Raw genomic sequence first — 24780 nt, 5'->3', positions numbered from 1 at the left:
GTTCACGAAATTCCTTACTATAGCTAGGCAAGGAATTTTGGAAACAATAGGAAGTTATTTGATTCTATACAAGATACAACATACGTAAACCTTGTGATGCCTGGCTCGTCCCTTCTTGTATTCAAGTGCAAAGCTTGTGTGCCTGTAACAGAAACATGTGGCTTTATTTCAACACTTCGTTTAGGGAAATCATCAATGGCAATGTAATGTTATAACTGGAATAAGTTTCGCAGACCAATCTTCCATTTGAGCTTGTTTCTTGGATTTGTTTCAACAATTCCTGTAATGTTGACAAGAGCCTGGGATGTTCAATATTCAAATAAATCATTGCATCTCTCTAGCTATCTTTGACAAATAATGATGACTAAAACTGCATAATCCACGCTTTTGAAATACCTGCCATCCACACTGAAGTTTTCTGTATAAAGAGGTTTTCTTTCTGAAATTATCCATCATGACTGCCTACAGATTACAACCGTGTGACTTACGTTTCCATTGGATGATTATTACAGAGATCCACATATGCATTTGTGATTTTATTATCGGGGTTTGATGCTGCCGTTTTTCTGTACAATCTTACGATTCACTTTCAACTCTAACATAATGTCAGGAAGATATTGTTCACTGTACATGTATCAAATGGAATACGAGCTCACCCAATGATAAGACATATATAATAAAAAGTCATCACCAACCTAAATGATTATCGGTACATGTATAATTTTTTGTATCGAAAGGAAAAATTAAACACCTGTTCAAGTCAGTTGATACAGCATGAATGAGCATGGGAATCTGTACATGGGAGTCTATATGATGAGAGAAAAAAAAAGAGAAATAGGCTGGTCTTTTAAATTTTGTTTGATGGACGGTAGTCTGTCTGAACACACTTTTGCAAATGAAATGAAATATAATTATATATGACCAGGTTTGCCTATAATCAGTGGTTTGGTAATATCCTTGTAGATTATATTATTGGCTGTAAAAATTTTACAGGCAAAATATCTTGGAGAAGTAATCATCACCACCAATGATAATTTCCTATCTGTATATGTTTCAGGGCTGTGAAATCTCTGATTTTCCAATTTTTTCCCTGAAACACCAATCTACATTTTCCGCATTTTTTCCCCCGTCGGATCGAGATCTAAAAGTTGGAAATTCGCGCTTCAGAAAAGCGGAAAACTTCAGTTCTCAGCTCAGGCATAATTGTCCATAGAAAAGCACATAAACTTCGCACGTGAGCCGCGCTAACGTTAACTGAAGTTAGCTAGTATTCTTACGATGGAAAACCGCCGAAATTTACCCTTTTTTCAGTAGCTTAAATATTCGCACATGCCGACAAACCACCGCTCATCGTATCCAATCAAGTAGTACCGTGTAACTGACTGTAAAAACAATTCATATGGCTGTACATAGAATCTGTGCACGTGCGTGCGCTCGCTGAGACTTCTTGGGAACACAAGTGGTGAAGTGGAGCTCATCCAAATGACCGAAAACGTGAGTAATTTATCGTAAATCGTACCTTTTTCCTGTCTGATAATGATTTTTTCATAATAAGAATTATTTGTATGTACTCCTGTGATTTTGTGAACTCCTGCCTATTGGTATTTGGGCCGCCTTTGCTGCGATCAGCTCGGGCTCGCTCAAGCTCCCGCTTCGCCTTTGCAGGGCTAGGGCTGCCTATGCAGCCGTGTCCATCGTCCATGTCCATAGCGCTTCGGGTACTCTGGCATTCGTTCATGTAAAGACCGATAACCTGAGGCTGAGCGGTGATGTTGGTTGTGTTTCTCTGGTGTGTGGTGGAATTTTTGAGACTGACTCAATGGAATTTTATTATTTTCGATTTATTTTTGATCTACTGAGCTACAATTCTTGAATCCTGTTTAACTTAAAAATAAAATACCGTACACAGGGGAGAACTCGGCCCCCATGGCTATGGTAAACTCTGCCCCCACAACATTCAAGACCAAGTCCATGAAATTAATTTTTCTTGCTAGTATTGCAAGAATAATCAATGGCTTACTGAAATCCATAAATGTGTGGATTTTTTAAGCTGTTGATTGTTCTCGCAAGTGCAAGAAAAAAATTAATTAAAGCAAGTGGCCCTTGATTCGACATCTTAAGTTGCGGAATCAAAATAGCGTGCATGATCCATACGCTTGCGCTGCGATCATCGTTCGAACGCCTGTACTATTGTTCGACCGTGGTTCGACATTCGCGACGTACGGCCCTGTGCGCTCGCCCTGCCTATGTGAACGTATTAGCGCGAGTGCCATGCGTGGGCAAAACTGTATACATAGTACATCGCACGGTATAGCACTACGAGAGCGCGTTACTCCATGTACTCCACACGCTGTGCGCGAGATTCAACGCATACACAACACGTTGACGAACCATGGTGATACCGCAAATTCTGGCACGGGTGGAATGCAAAATATAAATATCGCGTAAACGCTCAAGTTATCTCAGAAACAGCTGCCGTCATGACTGTAGGTATACACGCTGTACAGATTCAATGCAGATAAACGGATTAGTAACTTCGAAACTTGGAATGAAACGAGTCTATATGTGTTGCTGTGCAACTTTACTTACCCGTTACTTACCCGTTGAACTGCTTATGCGAGTTGACCCGGGAGGGTCGCGACAATGATTTCGGGGGTCCGGCGACGTGGCCCACTGTTGTGCTCTTTGGAACACATGTGGAGGTGGTTGCATAGTTGGAATTTCGCACTTGATATGCACCATTTTTTATTCATGAATTTCAGTGAATTTTTATTTGAAATGGTCTATTCATGGAACCCTGTCGAATCAAGGGCCACTTGCTTTACATCGAGCTGAATGTTGTGGGGGCCGAGTTTACCAAGGGGGTCCGAGTTCTCCGACCCCGTGTATGGTACTTTTAAAAATTTAAACCTAGATCTAGATGAAGATGATTAGGTGAAACAGTAAAACAATTTTGTTTGCAACTTAGTTTTTACTGCCCGGTGCATGGGCATGGCTGCTCAGGATTTTTTATTTTTTTTTAATTCTGATTCAGATTAAAAAATATGTGACCCGCTACAACAAAAGGATCCTAAAGTCACTGAAGGCTGAGCCGAGAAATTCGAGTTTGAAGTCGCATCATCAAAATTGGTCAATACAATCGGATTTCTGTTTTTGGCATAATTTCGTAGTCTAATATTTTGTCTATTTGTGTCTATTTGCCGAAATTTCGAAGCTAAATGATCAAAGGAAAGGCAAGAAATCAGCGTTTTTCTGGGCCATGATTTTCCAACTTTAAACATAACAGAAATGTGTCCAAAGATTTGGATTTAGCACCACAGCTAGACTCTGCCCCAAGCAACGAGAGAGTGATCTTATTGGTCAGTGCGTGGCATCCTAATTACTGATTGGACGTGCGTAGACCGCTGGCGCTAAGCTTAAATGATCATCGCCGAGGTCGCTACGAGCATGCCTTCTACTGTCAAGCGGTAAAAACTGTCTCGCCTCCCCTTGATCATGATAGCGTTGGAAGGTAAGCTTTGAAGGCGTCAAAACTCTGATTTCCTCAACCACTTGACATGCGCTTCTAAAATCATCAATATCTCCACAACCGAGTACTTTAATGAGTTGTGCTATATATGAAATTAAAGTAGAGGAGTAAGGGAATAATGTCATGCCATTTTCAGAAAATTGTCCTCCCCGACTTCCAGATCCTTTTGTTGTAGCGGGTCACATATATCCTGGCTTTTATTTGTAGTCATTGTGGATGTTTGCAGCTTACATTTCTGCATGATTGTTTGGCCATTTTGAATTTGATAGAATGGACTCATGAAATATCTTTATTTTTTATTCATTTTATTTTTTTGCCTGTTTCAGAAGTTTCAATACTGTACTATTTTTTTTTTTTCTCTCCAGATCTGAAGACTACATTGGATATAAGTCAACATGGCAGGAGTTGTTGGACACAAATGTGTAATTGTGCAAAGAGGGGATGACCATGATACGGGAGCAGACAAACGTGATGCTTCAGTTACCAACCCATGAAATTGGAACTGGATGGAATATTTTGTTGATGGAAAGCGATTGGGTGAATCCGTCCGCAATATTAAAAAAAAACAGGATATGCACTTTGCATATTTTGCAATAAGGAGTTAAAATATGGGAGAAGGGGTAGAAAAGCTCTGGAAGAACATGTGAAAAAGAAGTCCCATGTCGCCATTCTCATGGACAGCTGCAACATAATGAGAGGTTCCAAGACAGGATTAGAAACACGTATCAGGACCAACAAGGCTCCACATCTCTTGGACATCGATGGCAACACATGTCATCATGCACACAATGCTGCCAAGGCATTCTGCGAACCATTCGAGCAGCATATTAAATATCCTTTGCTTAACATTTATGATTATTTCAAATGGTCCGCTGACAAAAGAGAGCTGTTTGCTTTTAATTTGTGATGCCTTGGCCATCAAAGGAACAATGCCAGAACGCTACGTCAGTTTATGATGTGAGTGTAGATACCGAGCGAATGTGGGATGCCTACATTATTTTCTACTTCTCTTTCCTCAGTGATACTGAGCGTAGGAAATATGCTTCATGTGTCATTGACATTTTTAAGAAGCACAAAGTGGATGACAACACACAGATTGCATTGAGGGACATGCAAAACTCAATGAAGAAGAAAAAGATGACCAAGGAAGGAAGAGAAAGAACAAACAGAATCCTTCATAAACTGTTTTTCATGGGCCCCAAGACAAAAGTGTTGCTTCACATCTTTACATCTGTGTTGCCAATGTTGAAGAGCTATGTAATGCTTTTTCAGAGAGATGCAAGTATGATTCATCTCTTGAATGACGAGCAGTGTGACTTGCTGCAAAAATTTCTGTGCTGTTTCATGAAACCAGAGAAACTCCAGGACATCAGTTCGAAGAGACTTGCCAAGCTGCAGATAGATGATACTGCCAACCACTTAGACACCAATGACATTTACCTGAGTAAACACATCAGGAAAAACCTCCCTAGTGCACTAGTTGAGGAAGTAACAAATAAACTACTGAAAGCATACATAAAGTGTGGGACCTGCCTACAGAAGAAAATGCCTTTGAACAATGATCTTCTGAAAACTGTCTCAGCAATTGATCCATGCTGCAGGGGTCATACAGCCACACTCAAGAGTCTTTTGAAGCTACCTGGCCTAGTAACAATGTTCTCCACACTGAAGAGGAAAATGATCAATTTGATGTCTAAGTTCACAGGTATCAACTTCATGCAGCTGGAAGTGAGGAGTCTGATGATATCGTCAAGTACTGGACAAGGCAGTCTGAGACATTCCCCCACCTTACAAAGATGATTTTTGCCATCTTGAGCTGCTTCCATAACCCAGCTGTGGAATCATCTTTTAGTATTATGCAGGAAACTCTAAACATAAGGAGACCAAGTATTCACATAGACAGCTTTTCAGCTGTGCAAACAGTCAAGTTTGAGCTAAAATCATCCAAGAAGACCGCTTTGCAGTATTTTTCTTCACCATCTTTGGACAAACCAGTCGACAGTACACTTTGTAAAAATATGCGTAGTGCCTATCAAAGATACAATGTATGCAGAAGCAAAAGAAGACCACAAGAAGGAAAGAGAATCACACATGGCAACTGTAGGGGTCATCAAGAAGAAGCCTGATATCTCTCAGGTCCGAGCAAAGCTCCAGCATTTCAAACGAGCTAGCAGAGATATCAGCAACCATGCACAGAGAAAGAAAAGATGCCTTTAAATTTATCTGATAACATACATATTCCAAACTGCTGTTACCAGCAAATGCCAGGTGCCAGGCAGCAGATTATTTAAAAGTACAGTGGTTGTCCTAGATGCAAAGTTTCAAGCCTCAGGTACTAAGGTATGGAAAAAGTAAAGTGTTTATTCTCAAAATTAGCAATTGAAATTGATGGAAATAGTCTCCTAAATAAGCCCAAGTTGCACCAGAGAGCATCTAGAACCTCAGAGCTTCCAGGGCCCTAGGTGGGCCCTGGACCCCAGCCTAAGGGAATTCGTGCTTGTGATGTGTGCTTTGCGCACATGCGCTTCGCGCACATTATTCACTTCAGATTTTTTCAGACTTTTTTTTTAACCAGCTCTCTCACCCCTGATGTTTGTACATGGGAATGAAGAAAGTTGATAGCTGGAAATGAAAGTGATGTAATGAGATCAACTGAAGGAACACTAATCGAGGCAAATGTATTACAAAGGAGGAGCAAAATGGCAAATAAGTATATAAAATGGTACATTATGCAAAAGATATTGCTGTCATTTTTTGTATGTTCGTCTTTCAATTTCATAGCTGGGTCATTCAGAATTACCCACAAAAATGATAGAGCCATGAAGATACTCATTCAATTTCATTTTCCTTTCACTATATCCTAAAATGTAGCATTAGCACCATTCAAATTAGAATGCCCATCGAGAATTCATATTTGTCCCAATGTGAGAGAGCGTCTTTTTGAGCAGAGTTGCAGGTGAGCATTTTCGAGTTCTTTGGAGAAGTTCATTCAAGTTAGCAAGAAAAGGTTGGCCACCCGGAAGCTGTAGAAGAAGCCAACATGACCATGGAAGTATTGTGAGCACATGCCATACAGGTTTGAAAGCCTAACGTCATTTCATCACTTCAGAAAATAAGAAAAAGACAATATGTTTGTTTGAATATACCACAACATTTTTCCTGACATTCTTCAACCACTCATAATAGACAGCCAATTCTGCTAAAATGATCTTCTCTTTAAATATCAAGACTGTAAATTATTATTTACCTTATTGTGTATAACAATCACTCCCCAATTAAAGATAGAAAAATGATGTACTATTCGTATTCAGCAAGCATAATGTATAAAGGAAACAAGCATTTGCTGCTGTTGTTTATGAAAATGAAAATGCTGCAATGGGATTTCATGAAGTCTACAATAAGTATAAATGCATGTACCTATATGCAGAGATAGCTATAGAAAAGACAGGCACAATAAGTGCTTGAATCATTTCAATAGTAACATGAAACATTTGATTACATCAATTTATGAGATACAACAAGAACATTTCATGCATTTATTGCTCGAAATACCTTGCTCCTAAACAAAGTTGAGTGTTACAATTTAGATGCTGTGTAATCACATCTCCATCTCTCACAAAATTGAATGACCACTTCGCAAAGTTGGAGCGCTTTCTACGAATCTGAATCTGAATGAAAAAAAGGTGATTGTTAGATTGTCCAGCATGAGTTGTCATATTTGACTAATTGAAACGGTTGCGTGTGGCTAAAATCCTTGTAACTCAATGATCGCAAAATCATTTTGACTTGTGAACTTATTAAAGAAATACAGAAAAACCCCAATTTCTAAATGTCTTAATAATTGACCGAGCAACTTAGCCAAAGCAAGGAAAATTATCACATCATTCAAATTTCATATAAAACTAGAACCAAAAGAGACTGAGCAATCGACATCACCACTGTCATTATCTGCTTCTTTGAAATGCTGCAAACTTCAAATACCGATCATCATTATTTTCATTGACGATTAAGGGCGAATGCTAAGCATACATTTATTTTCTTTTTTATAAGTGTTGGAGGGATCACATTGCAGGTATTCACAGTGTATCAATTTGTCATTGTACATTTTTTTTTAAATAAACTGTTGAGGTTTTAACCCTTTTAATTCGCCAGTAACTTCATATAGATGACGCGTGTGAACGAATCAAGGATCCTGTTATAAAATTGTATGATTATGTACGAACTTGTGCACAATGCGAAACACATGCTAAGACAAGTCAAAAATATTTTACACCCATGATAATTTAGTTTTGTCTGCGACCTCCCTATACAAGGAGTTATCCCTGTTTCATCTAAGCTCAATGCTGTTTGTGCTTCATTCTCTTGTAATGATTTTAATTTGCGTGCACACCTGCAATAAATGAAAATGAAGGCTACAATGTTCTTGTGTATGTAGGGCCTACTACTATTACTTGAAATGAAATGAAATGAAATGAAATGAAATTTATTCATATTCCACATAGTGGACATTATATGATAAAATATACAGGGTATAACACATAGTGGACATTATATCAAAACTATACAGAGTATATTACATGTATATACAAAATATCGTGATATTCTGAGATAAAATTACACCACGTACAAATGTGGAGGGGACTACTTAGAAGCACTGCTTGTTAAATGTAGCCCCCCTACAGATTATAGACAAAATAATATCAAAGATAAGGCTGAGTGGAATAACAAAAACACCATATATACACTATTTACAAGGGCACAATTATGAACCGTACTATGGATACAAGTCATGTATATGTTATAAAGCACAGGTTTATGTATAAAGTGTTTACAGTGTACATTATATACCATTAGAATGATGAATGAAACAGAAGATAACCTTCCGTGTATACTTAATGAAAGTACTTCTAGAAAACATTGATTGAAATATACATACGTTTTATTACCATAAAACTGTTTATTAATACTTATCAAGAAACAAATTTTTGAGCTTATACTTAAAGCTATTCAAGCTCTGAGCTTGTTTTAGTGAACGATCAAAGGAATCCAAAGCTTAGGACCAGTAAACATGAAATTTCTGTTACCAAAACTAGTTCTATTTTTAGGAAGATGATAATCATTCGCATACCTTGTTGAGTAATTATGTATAACATTATTTTTTCGAAACATTTCCTTAAATACAGCAGGGGTAGCGTTAATTTCTACATTGTACATAAAACAACCCAGCTGAAGACGATATAAATCAGTAATCTTAAGAATACGGTTTTCTTTAAACAAGACATCAGTGTGTGATCTCTAAGCTGTATTGCATATCAAACGCATCGCTCTTTTCTGGAAGAGTAGTACCCTGTCCATTTGTGTTTGTATTGCATTTTTGTTCTAGTTGTGAGTGAAACTATGACCGAGAATGAATTTTTCATCCCGATTTGTTCATTAAATCATTAAATTTCTACTTCCGTTCAACTGACAATGAACTCATGAAATTTATGATGTATTAAAATGCAAAACCCGAAAGAAAAGAATTAGTCTAAGCAGTGGTGTAAGTCATAAATTCCTTGTATTTCCTTGCTGTATCATTACACATCTGATTGCAGTCTGCAAACAATGATAATTCTGATTCTCATTTACGGTGAGCGTGTGAGAGAAAAACTTCTGGCACATGTCTTGTGTACTCAAATATAGTGAAAAAACATGTCTTTGTTTATTTTGCCATAGCTCTTTAAATCGTCTGTTGACCCTATATTTCTATTGCATATTACAAAAGCATATGAAGTGTAAATAACATTCCAAGTATCAATATTGCCAGGAAAACTCGACGTCGTCATATCATTTTAAATAAAAAAGTGGAATTGATTTTTTTTGAGGTACTGTTTCTGACATTCATTTGCTCGTATCTCTGTTGTTTAAAGATAATATAAAGTTTTGGTATTACCTCAAAAGTTTCCCTAAATTTCCTTGTCTTAGTTTGTGTTTCAGGTTAAAGTACCTTTCATATAACTAACACTGTGAGACTTACTCGCCCCAAAGTGCTCTCATGTCGTAGTAATCATGCAATAATGGTTTCGTACCAGAGCCGCCGCCGTACGGCGGCGAGGTAGCACACGTATTGTACGAAACCATTATTGCATGATAACTGCGACCAGCAGCGTGCAGCCCCATACGCATACTGAGTAGCTAACTGCGACCAGCAGCCCCATACGCATAGCTAAATGGGGCTTCGCATTGTAGCTTACAGGATCATGACAGATTTAGTATCGCGGGTAAATATCAACTTAAAATCAAAAAAATTCTTCAATTTGAAGACTTACCAATTAAGTTGAAGTCTTGAAAACAGGCTTCGAGCAACGTTTGGTTCTGCTAATAGTCCCTTTCTGTTCGAATTGATGACTGAATGTGACTCGGTCGAGAGGAATTTGGGAGAGCTACACTGAATTGACGGCCAGCGCATGCGCACACAAACATCTTATCCGTTCGTGGATTTGAAATTTGTTCGCATGTGATGTGTGCGTATGCGCTGGCCGTAGTAATCAGTGTATGTACCTCTCCCAAGGTAATCTCGACAGAGTCACATTCAGTCATCAATTCGAACAGAAAGGGACTATTAGCAGAACCAAACGTTGCTCGAAGCCTGTTTTCAAGACTTCAACTTAATTGGTAAGTCTTCAAATTGAAGAATTTTTTGGATTTTAAGTTGATATTAACCCGCGATACTAAATCTGTCATGATCCTGAATGCTACAATGCGAAGCCCCATTACGCTATCCGTATGGGGCTGCTGGTCGCAGTTAATTGCCTGATTACTAAGAAATGAGAGCACTTTGGGGCGAGTAAGTTTCACAGTGTTAGTTATTTGAAAGGTACTTTAACCTGAAACACGGAAATTCAGGGAAACTTTTGAGGTACCAAAACTTTTTATTATCTTTAAGCTCAATATTATCCCAAATTCAGATATGTCGTACTTTGAACATTTGCCTCTTAAGTCCATGTGATGGTTTTGAAATTTGATGACGTCATCATACTAGAAATTGTGATTAAAGGTAAAGACTCAAAATCGGACAAGTTTACGTGTTATGTCTATGGGAGGTGATTTCTTTTTTAAACCATGCATTGACTTGACAACGTTTAAGAACCTTTACCTCATCTGATTTTGCTCCATTTCCTCTCAAACTTAAGTATGTTGTAGCTGAGACAATAAGCTTTAGTAATCATGCATTTTATGTTTTCAAATCTCCTCATCAGGTTGACAATTTTGTAGTTTAAAACTGAAAATGAGAATGCAATCTGTACGGAACGATTCCTGATTTTTCTTTGCAACTGTATATTGATCGAATCCACGCTGCCACTTGTGGGAAGTTGAATAGCGTCATCACAGTCAACACAGTCACGATAGTATTTAGATTTAAGTTTCGCACTCAATCTTCAGGACAGCCGTGTGGCATAATCGCTTAGCGTGCTGGGTGTTCATAACGCTTTACCGGAAGGCGAGAAGTTTGACTCCCGCAGGACATTTTCCATTCTTTCTTTTCCTTTTTTTTCGGCAGTTCAGATTCACTCCGATGTCATTTATCGTATTATTTCATCAAGAATACGTAACCCGTGACCACGGCTGTTCTATTTCCCTAGTTTTGTATTGGAGTTTGGAGATTGGGTTTGCTTCATTAATTTTGTCACACTTAATGTTGTAAATTGCCCCTTGTTACAGTGTCCCGCTTGCCACCTTTCGTTGGCTCTTTCCTTTTCTCTTCATTGGTTATTGTTATATTGTAACAGGATAGGTAGGAACGTGTACGTTTAGATAACTGACAGGAATGGGAGCTGAATTGATTAACTCTAGTCCAGGTGTATGGTGTCTCGCTCATCTCTTTGAAATTCCAGGTTGTTATTGTTTGACCCAATAACGGAGTTGTAGACAGGTTTTATGTTGCTATAGAGGTATCTTGTGCCACATGAGTGGAAGGCATCACTGTTTAGTACTAGTAATGAACTTTTTCATGTCCCTTTATGTCAATTATAGTGTGTTTGAAGGGGTTTTGTGTCGATCTGCCAAAGAAAAGGAAAAAACTTTTATTTTCGTCATGGCTGTTTCTCTATGCGTAGCCGTATAATGAGTGTTGTTGGCATCTGAGCTGTGAAGAACAGAGCATCAGGCTAAAATCCCCCTTAGTAATACGCGCTAAGCGTTCAATTTGATATATCTTTATTTATGTAGTCAATCACTGCTAATGGAGTTACAGAATTATGTTATGACACGTTTCACCGAAAGTTTATGGACAAGGCAAGCAATTGTACATGATTAATACCATTGATTTCTGAGGGAAATTATGGTATGCCTAAATGTAAGGGTGTCATTGCTTTGGAATTGTTGAGACAATATGCTTGGCACGAGGACTTCCACTTCTAACTGTTCCCTTTGAAGATGTGTCGGTCACGGGTGATCGTCAGGATTCATCTTTCATGTATAAAAGCTTATGTTCCACACTCTTGGTTTGAGAAGACTTACCATCATACTTTTTATTGTGATTAAAGGTAAATACTCAAAATCAGACAAGTTGACGTGTTATGACTATGGGAGGTGATTTTTTTAAAACCATGCGTTGACTTGACAACGTTTAAGGACCTTTATCTCAGCTGATCTTGCTCCATTTCCTCTGAAATTTAAGTATGTGGTAGCTAAGACAATAAGCTGCAGTAATGTTTTCAAATCTTATGTTTTCAAATCTCCTCATCAGGTTGATAATTTTGCAGCTAAAAACTGAAAATGAGAATGGAATGTGGACCAAACGATTCCTGAATCATCTTTCACATATAAGCTTACGTTCCTCATATTTTCTCGTCAAGACGTACATGGCCGAGAGGATAAAGGCAACGTCACCAGAGACGTGAGGTTGCGCACGTACGGGTTCGAACCCCATAGGAGCACGAAACAAAATACTTACTTGTATATCGTTTACTTTTTTTTTCTTCTATGGAGTATTACACCTCCGTCCATGTAGAAATCACGTTCTCATGTAAACGTACACACAAACAGGCACACACACACACATGCACACACACAATATCCCTTTGTTTTGTGTTGGAGACTACGTTGCTTTGACTGGCAACTTGGACTTGAAGTTACAAATGTTAAAGTGAAGATGACTCTTAAAAGACCACATGGCCATGTTTGATTTTTTTTTTACAATATAAAGACCTATTGGTAAATATTCATTTATATATCCTGTCCAATCGACATACTTGCACACGCCGACACACGCACGAAATTTTCACTTGTTTGCATGACAGAAACAAATTCATCTGAATTATGTTGGACTGTATAAAGAATTGGACTTTACGAATGTTTCTCAATATTACTTCAAGTCGCTACTTAACATTATTTTCGTTGTCGATCACTGAAAATGAGAATGGAATCTGGTCGAAGCGATTCCCGATTTGTCTTTGCAACTGTATATTGATCGAATCCACGCGGCCACTTGTGGGAAGTTGAATAGCGCTTTCAGTCACTTGACGTATATCGCCAAAAAATTGAATATCAAAGTAAATTTGTGTTGTGTATAGTATATAGATTTAAGTTTCGCACAAGATCTTCAGGAGAGCCGTGTGGCAGAATCGCTTAGCGCGCTGCGTGTTTATAATGCCCGACCGGAAGGAGAGAAGTTAATCGAGTCCCGCAGGACTTTTTCCTTTTATTTATTTATTTTTTTTGCAGTTCAGCTTCACTCCGATGTCATGAACACTATTTACTCTATTTACCTTGTTTTGTATTGGAGTTTGAAGGTTGGGTTTGCTTCATTAATTTTGTCGCACGTAATGTTGTACATTGCCCCTTAAAACAGTGCCACGCTTGCTACCATTCGTTTTCTCTTTCCTTTTCTCTTCATTTGTTCTTGTTATACTGTAGCAGGATATAGGTAGGAATGTGTACGTTTACATAACTAACAGGAATGGGAACTGAATTAATTAACCCTTGAGTCCAGATGTATGGCGTCTCGCTTATCTCTTTGGAATTCCAGGTTGTTATTGTTTGACCAAATAACGGAGTTAAAGACAGGCAGGGAAGGAAGTGACTTGATATTGTTTCATATTATATGAGGATTTTCGGGCAATACCTTTCCAATTAGTGTCGTGATTATGACGGGGTTCTCTGTCGTTTATTTTCGTCATGGCTGTTTCACTAGTTTAGCCATAGGTGATATGTGTTGTTGGCATCTGGGAGAATAGAACAGATCAGTACCAAACTGGAATAGCCCTATAAGCAATGTGGTAAGCATTCAATTTGTTGCATTATCTTTCTTCATTAAAGTCAATCACTACTGATCGAATTACACAAATTGAATATAATACGGCACATTCCACTGGTAGTTTAGGAAAAGGGAGCTAATTTAATGCACGATGCAATGATATGTGCTACCATTGATTTTGGAGACGTCATTGTGGTGTGGTACTGGTGGTGGTGGTAAGGGAATCATTGCTTTTAAATTAATGAAACAATCCTTGGACCTTTGCATCAAGACCGTATTCCCATCTAGAATATAATGCATGTTCGTGCGGCGTTTTTTTTTTTTTTTTTTAATCCTGACATGGACATTTTCTTTTTCTTGTTTTTAATTCAAGAATGTTATATCTAAATTTGTTCGATTTAGTTACGGTTTCAATGCATCTTGTTTACCATCTTCTCTGACATTAAATTGATGGTTTTTAAATTTGACATTGTGTATTTGTCTGTTTATGCTCATAAAACACTGCTATAACAACTAAAACATTTGCTTCACTTGTCACAAGCAATGCTATGGATTGCAGTTGTGCATGCAGTTTTCCTTTTGCCACCTCTCGTTTTTCTCTCCCCTTTTCACTCAGTTTGGTTTTGTTATACTGCAGATGGGAATGATTAGAATAACATAACCCAACTTGAAGTAGGAATGAGAACTGAATAAATTAACTCTAGGCCAGGTGTATATGGCGTCTCGCTCATCTCTTTGAAATTTCAAGGTTGTCATTCGACCAACGGAGTTGAAGACAGGCTTTATGTTGCCATAGAGGTATCTCGTGCCACATGAATGGAATGCATACGCTGTTTAGTATTAGTAATGAACTTTTTCATGTCCCTCCCTGCCAATTATAGTGTGTTTGACGGGGTTCTGTGTCATTCTGCCTATGAGAAAGCAAAGTTTTATTTTCGCCATGGCTGTTTCTCTATGCGTAGCCGTGAGTTGTGGGTGTTGTTAGCATCTAGCTGGGCAGTAAAGAACCGAGTATCATGCTATAATACCCCCCCCCCCCCCGTTAGGTTCTAAGCGTTCAAGGATCTTTCTTCTTCATTATGTCAATCACTGCTGATGGAATTACAGAATTATGCTATGACACATTTCACTCAAAGCTTAAAAAGCAAAGTTTATGCACTATACAAGTAATGGTGCATGAGTCCTATAGACCATTGATTTTAGATGAGAAATTATGACATGCCTATGGTAGGGGTGTCATTGATTAGGAATTAATGACACGATTAAGCACTCCAATCACTTCTAACTGACCCCTTTGAATGTGTGTCGATCACGTGAGATCGTCATAAATTATCATTCACGTATAAGCTTACGTTCAAAGTGTATTCTTGGTTGGAGTAGACCTATAGTTACATGGTTAAAGGCGCTGTCTCTTTCGCTTGAGCCGTATGTTTGGCCCGTTTTTCTTTTGCCCTTTTCTCTTTAATTGAGGTATCACTTTCGTCCAGGTATGAATCACATTCTCATGTAAACACACTTGCTCTATATCCCTTTGTTTTGTATCGGAGGCTTCATTGGTTTTACTGCTGGTAAATCTCACAGGTTTGTATAGCTCTCTGAAAGAGCTCTCTGAACTGATCATATCAATTATGATAACAAGATCAGAGGGAGTCATATTGGTTATGTAAATAAGGGTCAAAGGTTATGTTTTAAAAGGCCACTGTTAAAGCCAGGATGGTTATTAAAACACTTCATTGTCATGTTTGATTTGTTCGTGTCGAGGATCACTTGGACCCCGTTTACAGTGCGAGGCTCAGCCGCGGCTCGGCCGCGGCTGAGCCCACCTTCATTTCTGTGTAAACGCCCAAAAGGCCAAATGAGAGGCCCAAATTGGCCTCGCATTAGGCCACGCTCTGGAGGTGGTCTCGGCCTTTTTCTCAGTGTAAACGCAAACTGGGCCAAATGCGCGGCCAATTTTAGTCTGGCTTCCAAACCCTCGCCTGTACTATTTCGCTATTCAGGATATTAACCACTTCAAAACTAGTATAGTTTAAGGTGGTTTTGTCCTGCAAAGGATTTTCTCCTTCAGCAAAGGCCTTTGTCCGAACGGTGACTTCGTCGCCACGGAATTCAGTTGGCAAAGGGTCTGAAAACCAGACAATACCAAATTGCGTTTGTTTACAAGTAGAGTGCCACTACGACAAAATATTGAAAGAAATAAAGACAGAATTAACTGACCAGAAAGAATATAAATTATTAGTGGAAAAGTGAGCAAAGAAAATGGGATTCCATCGGGATTCGAACCCGAGACCTCCGGATTGCTAGACCGGTGCTCTACCGACTGAGCTATAGAAAGCCCTAGTACAGTGTTCGTCCCAGAAACCCTTAATTCTCAATGCTCGGGTGGTCAGAAGCTATAGCAGTGTGTTTGTGTGTGACACACACGCACACACTTTTCTTTTCTTTACTCACTTTTCCAGGGTAACAGCATTTTTTCACTAAAAAGCATACAGAAATACTGTGGACTCAGCTTACACCCTCAGTCTGAACTCTGAATTGTGATGTACTTTTGAATGCTACACTTCGGCCCTACAGGAAAGGGTTATAGCAATCAAGACAATACTTCTTCTGCTTCTTTTGTTTACTCACTAGTAAATTCATACGGAGGTTTGTATAAAATAAGATTTAGTATTGTTTATGTTCATGGTTACATCAGAATGGACTTCGTGTCAATATTCTGAAACTACAGCAAAAGCATGCATTGCTCTGTTAGAACAGATTGGATCCATTTTAACTAATGTAGAATTCCTTGCCAATGGTTTTAACTAACTTCAACAGAATTTTTTCTCTCGGATTAAAAAAAAAAAAAAAATTGTTAGAAATCCCATCACATTTAAAGGGACTGTACAGTACTGGTTGAGGTGAGGATTTGGCTTGTAATGTTTTGCGAGATATTTAGACACCACTCTATGAAATGTTAAAGAGCAGACAATTGTAAGGGGAATCAAAAGTTTATTTGATGAAAATCGGTTTTGAAATGACTGAAATATGTAAAAACAAGGAAAAACAAAGAGATCCTAATAAAAGTCGTGGCCTGTAAATCTTATTAGGATAGCTTTTTTGGATGTCTCAGCCATTTCAAGGCCAATTTTCATCAAATATACATTGAATCCTTCTAGAAATTACATGCTCTTTCATATTTCATAAGAGGTTTCTCATTATCTCACCAAAAAGTGTTATAAACCTGAATCTTCACCTCAACCAGTATTGTACAGTCCCTTTAACATTGTTGTTTTTCATTTTCTAAAGGTTTTGGCATTTTCAACATATTCGATCTGCATTCAAGATTACATTTTGCAAAGCGTTGGGAATTTTCAACAGTTTCAACAGAATCAATGTCATGCGTGAATGCTTTCAACAAACTAAAGGAATTTGCTAATCAGCGGCTGACACTTACAACGAATTCAACGGAAATGCGTCTTATAGCAACTCTTTTAACGAAATGTCATTGGCGTGTTTTTTCCGTTAACAGAAATTTGCTATTTTTGTGGAATGTTTTCTTTACCGCGTACTGTACATGACCGATTGGGCTTTGTAATGTAGATTAAGTTAAGCATTTTACAGTGTACACTTTATTCATCAACCTCTAGGCTCATGGAGGCAATAGTCTTGCACCTCTATGTAATCCTTCTTTCCACTGATTTCACATATTTTCCCCATCACATCTAGGTTTGTGCGAGATCCAAGGGCCAATTACAAACAGACACTGTCAGTGTTGGAGCATGCCAGACAGGTAAACCCTGAAGCCTTTACCAAGTCTTCAATCATGCTTGGCCTTGGAGAATCTGATGAAGAGGTCTTCCAGACTCTCAGAGGTATTTCATTTTTCTTATCTCTCTCCCTCTCGCTATATATACAGTTTGACCTCTCCTATCCGGCCTTCCTTTATCCAGACCTTTTTAGCTCACCTGAGCCAAAGGCTCAAGTGAGCTATTGCGATTGCCCTTTGTCCGGCGTCCGTCGTGCGTCGTCCGCTGTGCGTCGTCCGTCGTGCGTAAACTTTTTCCATTTTCATCTTCTTCTTGAAAACCCCAAGACCGATTTTCATCAAACTTGGCAGGTAGCATCCCTAGGGGGTTAGGAACTCAATTTGTTAAAATGGGCACCATGCCCCACCCAGGGGGCCCCTAGGGGGGCCCAAACCCCCCCAAAATTAAGGAATCTGCAAAAATCTTCTTCTCTAGAACCAGAAGTGATAGAGCTAAGTTAATACTATGAGTTAGTACATTGATGACTGTAGTTTCAAGTTTGTTCATGGCAGAATCAGGGGTGCCCCCCTTGGGTCCCAGGGGAGGGGGTGGGGAGGGGTCCTCATGGGGCCTAAATTGTACATTTTCATCTTCTTCTTTAGAACCCCATGACCCATTTTCACCAAACTTGGCAGGTAGCATCCCTAGGGGGTTAGGATCTCAATTTGTTAAAATGGGCACCATGCCCCACCCAGGGGGCCCCCAGGGGGGCCCCAACCCCCCAAAATGAAGGAATCTTTAAAAATCTTCTCTAGAATCAGAAGTTAAAGAGCTAAGATAATACTATGAGTGAGTACATTAATGACTGTAGTTTCAAGTTTGTTCATAGCAGATCCAGGGGTGCCCCTCTTGGGGGTGGGGGGGGGGGGGGGGTGAGGAGGTCCAAATGGGGGCATGAATTGTACATTTTCATCTTCTTCCTGAAAATATGATGGGTTTTCGCCAAACTTGGCAGGTAGCATCCCTAGGGGGTCAGGATCTCAATTTATCAAAATGGGCACCATGCCCCACCCAGACGGCCCCAGGGGGCCCTAATCCCCCCAAATTAAGGAATCTTACAAAATTTGGGCCCGTATTGTACATTTTCATCTTCTACTTGAGAATGCCTGGTCAAATTTTAGTAGAGCTGTGAATAGTTTAGATTAGTGACTGCGTGAAAGGTGAACATGCGATACTCAGGTGAGCGCTAGACCCGCGGGTCTCTTGTTATCATCCAGATGCAATCTCGGCATTTTTTTTTTTTTCAATCCAATAATTATGGGGAAAAGGGGGATTGCAAACTCAAACAAAATTCCTAGACAAACTCACATGAATTACATATTATTCCCAACAGAATGAACATATATGTTCATTCTTTTGGGAATAATATGAATGTATATATACATTCACATCTAATTTTCTTCTAAATAACATGCATTCAGACATTCTCTACCCCTAAATCACCACAAGAACATGGACAGAAAACTTTGCATTAAATCAGGGCACAGTGCAGGCAATCATTCATTGAGCAAATTACATGTATCAAAGAATTGTGAAGGCAGCTAGACCAGCTGATGAGGATGTGACATGTTCACGCAAAATTGATACACTGTGCCGTCTACAATGTATGTGCTCCTCTCATTCTCATTGCCACATGTAGGCCATGTCAAGATGACTAGACTCGCACTGGTTCAAGTTCATTAGTTGGGCAATGAAAGACATTAATGCTCACTATTTGTTGTAACGCGAGCATTGCTGGATCGCAGTGCACCACATTGTGCAATTTGTCAGTGCCAAGCCATGATTTGATATTGAATTTTTACATTTAGTTTTGTTGACTCATTCTGTTTCCTTCCAAGACCTGCTTGATACACTCCTCAATATCTAAGCAGGTAAATTTAGCAACAAATTAATTTTGCGCTGATAGCACAAAAAGAGTTTCAATGTACTGTAAAACGAATGTTTGCGTGCATTTTAATTTCGCAAATTTCGCGAGCGCGGAGATTTGCGAAATTAAAATGCACGCGAAAGTTCGTTTCTACGCAATATGCATTGAATGCCAGTGGCAGTTCGTGAAAATTTCATGCCGCTAAAAAGGCCGTCAGCTCCAGTTCGCAAAAAATTCATGCCGCGAATATATCATGTTTTACAGTATGCTACCTTCTGTAGGTTACATGTACATGTACAGTGTGCATATTACTAAGTAGTTAACTGTGCAGAAGTGATAGTTCACTGTGCAATATCACTTTCAACTGTGGAGAAAATATATATTGTGTCCACAAGCAGGAGCCTTATGATGCACAAAGGCTCGAATTTAGTTCCACAGAAGAGATAGGTCACTGTCTCGAGATGATCCAGTCGAAGGAAACAAATAATATAAAACAATTCAGAACAGGAACATCTAGAGCGATATAACATGTAGATGGGCTCGATCAGTTGATCCTACCTGGAGAAGGGCTCGACGAATCGACACACCACTGCCACCAGAATGTAACACCTTTATTTGTAGTCGATGTTTTATTTGATGGCGTATTAAATGTTGATGTTACATTGGTAATGTTTCTCGACATACAGCTCCACAGAAAAGACCAAGAGACCAGTTCATATAAAGTATACAATTCCGGGCTCTTTATTTAATCACAGGAGGATATAACACTTCCCCATCAAACGGCCATATATTGCCCCTAAAGAGGGAGACCAACGCAATGTGTCTTTACCCGAAGAGGGTGAAAGAGATAACTCCTTTTTCAAAGCACATGGTCACTTTTATAATACATGTATACTAGAAGGAGGGGCTTAATCTATAATATTCAAATATTCAAAATAGAGGGATTCAAATTAAAATAAAACAAAGGAGTAGGTTAATAATGACCACTGTCAATCCATGGGTCACATGACACCAGTGACTCACATATTACATGATGGGGATGATGGGGGGAGAAACTTAGCACTGGTAGACAATGGGGAGACAAGTTATCCAGAAATGTTTATGGGAGAGGTTAGGCTACTAGGGAGGTAGGGTGTGTAGACTGATCACAGGATGTGATGACCAGTCGGGTTGGACAAAATTCTGAGAATAACAATGAAGGAGTTTTCCCTCATGTCCGTAGTGGTTGAAGCTTGGGTTTGTAGCAACAACACTCCTACATTTGATATATTACATCATTTTCAATAAATTCAAGATTTATTTTGACGTTAGGTTTCAGATTTTGCTCTGTTTTCAATCCTCTGTACAAAATTCTAATTTTGCACAGGGGTCAATTCGTGTGTATGGGAGTGTGTTGTTAACACCCTGACAATGGTCCTGAACAATGGCCAGGATCGGAATGCTCTATTATGTATGCATGAGAAATTCCACGATCTCAGCTAGTCTTTATTCATCCTGATATGTAGTGTATGCAAGCATGCACATGAAAACATGTGCATATTTTGTTCATATGCATTCATTTTACCCCTCATCATGAATTCAGACTAGCAGTGCCCAGGGCAATCCATCATGAATTATTAATAAAGCATTCATGTGCCTTGGGCCAAGAGTCCAGAAGCCTAGTCAGCAGAGCTCTGAAAAGGTGGTATTTGTGGTATTCATGTCTATTGTTCAGGGTCATTGTAAGCACACACTCACATACACAACATTGGTTCTTGTGTAAAGTTCAATTTTGTACAGAGGGTTCAAATTTGACCAAAATCTAGAACATAACTTTAAAATCAATCATGGATTTAACAAAACTGATTCATGCTATCATATTCAAGTCACCCTCAAATAAATTGTACACTATTCAGCTATTACTCATATCAATAACAGTGTTATCTTATGTATAGTTTTCGAACTATTAAGGATCAAAAGTGGGAAATGTTTTTTGTAACACCTAGTTAAAACACAAAAACATCTGAACTCCCAATACAAGGGCAAAAAATAGGCTAAAGTAATGACTGGATTTTTTGTTTTATCCCTTACCTTTGATCATCATCTAGTAGTAGATCTAGTACGATGTCAATTCATGTGATTAACATTTAGTTCCAGTGTACTGATCCACTGACTGATCAAGGCTTGCATGAGTGTTGTGTTTGTCACATTCATGGCATTATTGTAAATAAAAAGATATTCTTAATCTAGATCTAGAGTAAAGTAGTCATTATATTTTGTAGAATGAATTCCAGGCCAATATCAATAATACACATTTGTCAACCTTGAAGCATTGTGACATAAGCCTACCTCATTCAAACAGTGATAAGTGATCTGATCAGTTGACCGAAGTATCTGCCGTTGACATTGCACAAATCTCAACACTGCACTGATCACAAATTATGCACAAAAAGAAAATTTAACACATGGGACCGCTTTACAACTTGCAGCAGACGACATGATCAAAGAGCAACTAAACACTCTGGGGATGGTTCCTTCTTTCCATGCAATTCTTACTATGTTTACACATCTTTACACTCTCAGCATGAGGTAGTTTACGAAGAGAAAGAGTTGCTCTATCCAATGAGATATCTTTCATTCATTTTTGGAAAATATTGCCAAAAACTCATGAATTGATAAATATAATCATATTTGTGAAGATATAGCACCAAAATTCACCTATTTCTTGGTATATTTTGATGAAATGAGGACCAATATGCAGGAAAAAGTGTGACAAACACAATTTGTACATATAAAGGATGCAAAATAATGAACTGCGCATGTCTGATTTGTTTGTTGATGCAGTTTCCCCGCTTCCCAGTAAGCCAGTTCGGAGTTAGCTCATGTGCACATGGGTACAAATGACCTTTCTTTTTTTCTCAGCTGGTTAGGCACTACACTTGTTTTCAAAGAAATGCAGCTACTTGTAGCTTTTGCGACATAACAATACATGGAATTCTTCAGTCATGTTCGAAGAAAGGCTGAACTTGCATAGACCAGGTGGCTAGAAATATCCATGATCAACACGGTCATGTGAAAGCATCCATAGCATTATTTGGCATTGAATCATTTTCTATTGATATTGCCAAATACCACTTTTGCTGTCAGGTGGATGTGATGGCAAACACCATTTAGAAGGATACTTGAATAATCATTACGTCACAGATACTTATCTCAGTGAATTTCAACACCAGCTTGCCCTGTTGGTACAAATGACCTTTTTCTGCTCATGTGCAAAGTGGAACTCCGAACTGGCTTATTAATTTTCCATGTGGCATTGAACCTTGGACATCAATAGGCCCAAGCATAATTCCCAGCTATCACCCAAGGCAAGATCGCACTTTTAAGAACAGAGCAGCACTCTGAAATGAAATCACATAAATCTCGTTGCATAATACTGTATACGCCATATATTTTGTGAGTCTAAATTTTCACGTATCAGGACTTCCCGACGATTTTGCGAATGGTTAAATGGACTGTACAATACTGGTTCAGGTGGGTATTCATGTTTTGAACATTCCTAAGTGAGATAATGAGAAACCTGTTATGAAATATGAAAGAGCATGTAATTTTGAGAAGGATTCAACATTAATTTGATGAAAATAGGTTTTCAAATGGCTGAGATATCCAAAAAAAAAATAGATAATAAAAGGCAACAGGCCACGCCTTTTATTAGAATCTCTTTGTTTCATGTTGTTTTTGGATATCTCGGCCATTTCAAAACCGATTTTCATCAAATAAACTTTTGATACCCCTTAGAATTGCATGCTCTTTGACATCTCATAGAGTGGTTTCTGAATATCTTGCAAAACGTTATAAGCTAAATCCTCACCTCGACCAGAACTGTACACACCCTTTAAATTTGTGATCGTGGAGTCCTGTACTGAACGGAGAAATGTACACGTGTACGTAACATTCACATCGGGATCAGAGTCAATATTTTTGCGTGCCTTAATTTCGCGAATAGCACCTGACTTGCGAAATTCGCAAAAATAACTGCGAAATATTTGGAATATACAGTACTATGGGCTATAGAAATTTCAGGTGTAACTCCAGCTCACCTAATACCTCTTTGATTAGACAATCATGTTAAGTTCAATATCCACTTGTGATCATACGTCATCACTTGTCTGAATTTAATTAGACAGTTTCTCACAGTTTTTTCTCAATGATATGTGAAGCATTCAAAAATGGTAAGAAGCAGTCCAAGAGGCACATTCATAGGTCATTGGCCTGTGCAAATGGAAGTCTGTAGCAAACTTAACTATAGATGTATTGTGACTTCCATTACTATATGAGCTGAAATTTTTGCATGTTAAAGGACAAGTCCACCTAAATAAGCATAATATGGATTGAGAGAATCCAGCAATATTAGTTGAATAATTTATATCAATGAAAGTTAGAGTAAAATCGGACAATCCATTCAAAAGATATATGAATATTTGAAGTTTCAATGGCACCATGGCTGGATGAGAAGCTGCTGCAGCTTGTGATGTCGAATGCGTAGAACAATATGAGGAAAATGTAAAGAAAATTCAATGTATTTTTTTTTTTACTTTTCATGCAGAGGAAAAGAGCACTTCACTTGCCTCTTTTAGAAGGCAGGGAATGATATTACCCTTAAAATACAACAGTAGCAAGTCGAGGGAAAGTGTACTTTTTTTGGAAAAAAAGATACATGTTGTGGACTTCTCTTTGTATTTTCCTTTATTGTTCTACCCATATTACATAAGTCTTTTCATGCAGCAGTGACTGCAGAAATGTTCAAAATTAATTACTTTTGAATGGATTGTCCAATTTTCCTCAAATTTTTACTGACGATGTAGAATGTTGTATGCATAATCATTTTTCTTCCACTTACTAACATATTATGTGACCGTTCATCACAAAACGAACAAAAAGTCACACCCATTGATTTTTACGTGAGGACTCAAAAAAGGTCAAATGGGTCAACCGAGTCAATCTTGAGTTTTTCATATTTTCTGAAAGAGCTATCCTTCCTCTACACTATTCTTTAGTTTGGGATCATAACATGAATGGGAAAGTGTGTTTTCAGCATTTCCGGGGTAGAGTAGATGATCAGGTATGTCTTAGAGGCCCCTTTTGATTTCTTGAAATCCTTTGCACACTCAAGTCTAATAATTTTTGAAAGGATAACGCTACTGTTTTAAAAGTTGGCATTAATCATGGACAGAGTGTGTTGATAGAACATATTTAATTTCAGCTTAATCTGATAATCCCTTCATTGTTGTTGCTCCGGTGGTTTACATCCTATGTTTTGTCCCTTTCATCGCACAGCTAGCACAGCTTGGTATTGAAGGATTAAGCACTTGAATAGACG

The 24780-nt window shown here is 38.5% G+C and overlaps 1 protein-coding gene across 1 annotated transcript in view; it reads left to right on the top strand.

Annotated features, from left to right (window-relative positions):
- The window catches only part of LOC140234746 (lipoyl synthase, mitochondrial-like), a 117197-nt gene that overhangs the window by 73605 nt on the left and 18812 nt on the right, over positions 1-24780 (top strand). The window contains exon 8 of the mRNA XM_072314786.1: positions 17475-17620. Coding sequence (XP_072170887.1) covers positions 17475-17620 — 146 coding nt within the window. The remainder of the gene's footprint in view (positions 1-17474; positions 17621-24780) is intronic.

Source organism: Diadema setosum, chromosome 11 (genome assembly GCF_964275005.1).
Source record: "Diadema setosum chromosome 11, eeDiaSeto1, whole genome shotgun sequence".
Classification (NCBI taxonomy): domain Eukaryota; kingdom Metazoa; phylum Echinodermata; class Echinoidea; order Diadematoida; family Diadematidae; genus Diadema; species Diadema setosum.
The sequence above is the reverse complement of the archived record's forward strand: the minus strand, read 5'-3'. Positions and strand labels throughout refer to the sequence as shown.